The sequence below is a fragment of the Belonocnema kinseyi genome, chromosome 3 (assembly GCF_010883055.1).
Source record: "Belonocnema kinseyi isolate 2016_QV_RU_SX_M_011 chromosome 3, B_treatae_v1, whole genome shotgun sequence".
Classification (NCBI taxonomy): Eukaryota; Metazoa; Arthropoda; class Insecta; order Hymenoptera; family Cynipidae; genus Belonocnema; species Belonocnema kinseyi.
Window position 1 is genome coordinate 92,183,386 of NC_046659.1, and position 3,759 is coordinate 92,187,144.

The window sequence follows — 3,759 nt, forward strand, 5'->3', positions numbered from 1 at the left end:
TTTTCCGGAGCGTTTTGAGCAAAATTTTGAATTTTGCAAAAATTGTTCATATGCAAAATCCAAAATTTTGTTCAAAACGCTTCGAAAAAATTCAGGCGTATTCCTTGGCTGCTTACAAGAACTTTTTTATTCTTGATGATTTTTCCGAAAAGCGCATCGTTTTAATTAGTTTTAATTAGTTCGTCATATTTTTCAATGATGATATCATTCACTTCACAATGCGTAATTCGTAAATCTCTTAATTTAAAATTTTTCCATTATAAATTGTTATTTTTTGGCTTACATTTTTGACTTAAAAAAATTCAAAATGCAGAATTGGATACTTGAACAGTTAAAAATTAAAATCTTGTGAAGTTGAGAATTTTTGATAAAAACATTTATCATTTAACATTTATTATCTATTAAAATATTTAGAAGTCCTGGAAAAATGTCAAAAATGATTTTTAATTTGAAAACAACTTCTAGATTTCTCAAGATCTGGAAATACAATTTTGAAGCTTTTCAATGATGTTTTAATTATTTGAAATTAAAATAATTTAACTTCTAATCTTCGAAGTGTTCAGTTAAAAAAATTAATTTTTTAATTTTCAATGTTTCCAGTTCAAAATTGCTTAAAATAATAACATTTTGAACTTTTTAAACTTGATCGATTCTTTAATTTAGAATATTGAAAATGATAACGTAGATTTACATTTTTGGAATTGAATCTAAACCTTTAAAAAAATTTATTTAATCATTTTATTTAAACTTGTTCAATTGGAAAGTGTTAGTACCTTTCATTTTATATGTGTAAATTATTGAGCATTCAAATACAACATTTTTGAATTCAAAACGTTTTAAACTTCAGTTTAAAAAGTTTAAAATTCAAGAGTTTCACTTTGAGTGCTTTAATTTGTCGTTTATTTTTTAGAACTTCTAGTTGAAAACTTATTATCTTTAGAGTTTGAATTTTTAAATTTTATTGGCCGTGAAAAATGTTTGCGAACCGAGAAAAAATTTGGAATTTTTTTCTTCGATTAAAATGGCCACCCTGATAGATGTTCGCACATACTTAAGAGTCAGTACTTTGATAAAGTTTGATTTTCGAGCACAAAAATGTTAACTTTCATAAGGACATGATAAAATCAAAATTACAAACATACAAAACTTTTTTTGACGAAACTCCAACAGAAATGCCATACAGCTCTGATTTCTTATGGTTTGGAGAGATTTTGAATATATGGCGTTTACTGTATATGAAACTACAAAATATTTGTAATTATGAAGGAGAAATTCCGAGTTGTATTAATGACGGCAGGACCAAGCAGCAATCATTTGTATATTAGCGATAAGAAGGGGGCAACGGTCAAAGGCCGTAGTCTAAACATCCGGACGGTGACTGCGCAGTATGCGTCAAATACGTGTGGCGGCGAGCGAGAACATTCAGTGGGACTCCGGGGCCGTCTCGAAAGTCGAAAATCAAACGGACCTCGTTTTCTAACGTGTCGGGATAAAAAAAAAAGGTTCATTTGATTTTCGACTTCGAAATAGTCCTGCAGTCCCACTGTAAATATCGGGAGTGTACTGTAGACTGTAGATAGAAAAATCCAAATTGCGCAGCAGCAAAATTAGAAATTCAATTCCTTCAACTCGAAACTATTTCTTTTAATGAACTCTAAAATTAAAATTTTTGTGAACTTCAAGGATTTTTTCATTAAATATTAATTAATATTTTATTTCATATTTGAATGGAAATAAGAAAAAACAAACCTCTTTACTAGTTTATTATGCATTTGTACCCAATGCAAAAGGTCATCTATATTATTAGGTGGTATGACTCTCTTTTTTATTGCTTTATGATAACCATCATTAAGATAAAAATAAACATCATCTGTTTCGTTGTGTGGTATGTAATATTTTAATTGTGATAAATCCTCACTGCACTTGCCATTTTTATCCATACTTAAATAGCCAACAATTTTTGGATTTCCTTTTAAACAGAAGCTGCCACACCAACTTTTTTTTTTTACTTGAAATTCCATTTTCAATTAATTTTTTCTGTTGACCTCTTTGTTTTTTTTTGTTTTTTCTCGCCGGCAGTCATCCGTTCGCCGTAATACTACTACTACTATACTACTACTAGTCTACTACTATAAATATAGACGGCGCGTCCGGCGAAAAAAGTCACTTCCTCTCTACCCACCGCTCTCCGTAGAAAGCACCCATCGATATAGTTTGCCAAGAGCCACTTGGAGCGCTGTAAACAACTCTCGGCACACCTTCGAGGCGCACTGATGGTAAACTTAGCTTGGACAAGAACCATTTGGATTGAAAGTAAATTGCCTATTAAAACATTTTTACATTTATAGCTTTGCAAAACTTGGTTGTTTTAATAAATACCAAAAAATATAAGTCGATGAGTAATTTATATTACGGTTTCATATATTTTCCACTAATTCTAAAATTATTAATTATAATTTCCATTCTTTATATTGTCTATATATAGTTCTTTAATATTATTTAGTTTTTATTTTTGTGGTCTACAATTTCTACTGACTTTTTTGATTATTCGTTTAATCAAGTTCTCGTATGTATTTTCCAATTTCTTAATTATTATATATTCTAACGTTTTCATAAAAATATAATTATAATTCCAAGTGATAGGAAAATTGTTCTTTCGGTTTTTAGATGTTAAGACGACAGTTCCAAGCCAGATTACATTTCGCATTGGCAAACAAAATTAGACGAACATAATTTCACTGGCACATTCATAAAAAATATCATATTCCATAAAATATATTTTAAAATAAACTTTAAATCATTATAATTGATACAGCTGACTGATTTAAGTTTTTCAGGAGTTTCAAATGCCTCAAAATCTTCAAGATTTTTTTACAATTTTATAAATCTTTTCAAATTTTTGAAATATTTTCGACACTGTAAACTTCCCGAGATAACAAAATGCTGAAACCTGAAAATCCCGAATTAAAAAATTCTAGAATAATGAAATTCTGGACAGTTTACAATATGTTTAAAAATGTGCATAGTATTTGAAAAAAACATAAAAAAGTTCTGAAAAATCGAATTTTTTATTAATAAAAGAAAAATAATAAAAATAAATTTTGATATAAATCGTTGTTGAATTGAATCCTGCAAAGTTTGTTTCAAAAATGTTATTATGTAGGTACGAAGAAAATTTAGGCAGAACATTTTTTTCTTTCAAAACACACGTGTTTTTTAATGTCTTTTTTAATACAATTTTTATAAAATTATTATTCAGATGCCGGAGATTTCATTTTTTGGGATTTTTCATTCATCCCTTTCGGAATTTTTGTCAGTTGTCCCATATTTTTATACCTCCTCTTAAAATTATGTAATTTTTCAAAATAAATAGTCAACATTTGAAAACATTTCAAAATCATCAAAAGTATCTAATCTCTTTTAAATTATTTCAAATCTTTTAAAATTATTTTAAAAATTTTTCGGAACTTTTAAATTTCTTTTAGACTGATTCCCATTTTTCCTAACATTTTTGTAAAATCCTGCACACAAAATTGTTTTAAGAGCTTCCAGATTTTTTCTAACATTGTAAATCTTTTGAAATGTTTTGAAATATTTTCAAACATTCTCTTTGAGTTATGTACTTTTTCAAATTAAAAAATCATTTTAAATCTATCGAGAAATTTTTATTGTTTTCCTAGTATTTCAAAATTCTTGAGGAGCTCCAAATTTTGTTCTTTTCTTTGTAACATTCAGAAACCTCCAGCTTATTTGATTTTT

At 27.7% G+C, this 3,759-nt stretch overlaps 2 protein-coding genes across 6 annotated transcripts in view; one reads left to right on the forward strand and one right to left on the reverse strand.

The window, feature by feature from the left end:
• Window positions 1-2,101, reverse strand: part of LOC117169052 — a 7,333-nt gene extending 5,232 nt beyond the window's left edge. For 4 of the 5 annotated variants that reach the window (XM_033355147.1, XM_033355145.1, XM_033355146.1 and 1 more), the window contains exon 1: window positions 1,750-2,101. In XM_033355147.1, the coding sequence (XP_033211038.1) occupies window positions 1,750-2,021 (272 nt within the window). In that variant the 5' untranslated portion in view covers window positions 2,022-2,101. Of the gene's footprint in view, window positions 1-1,637; window positions 1,655-1,749 lie in introns of those variants that run through there. The other variant, XM_033355148.1, reaches the window with a different exon arrangement.
• LOC117169046 (protein misato) overlaps window positions 1-3,759 on the forward strand; it is a 205,647-nt gene that overhangs the window by 8,109 nt on the left and 193,779 nt on the right. The window lies entirely within an intron of this gene.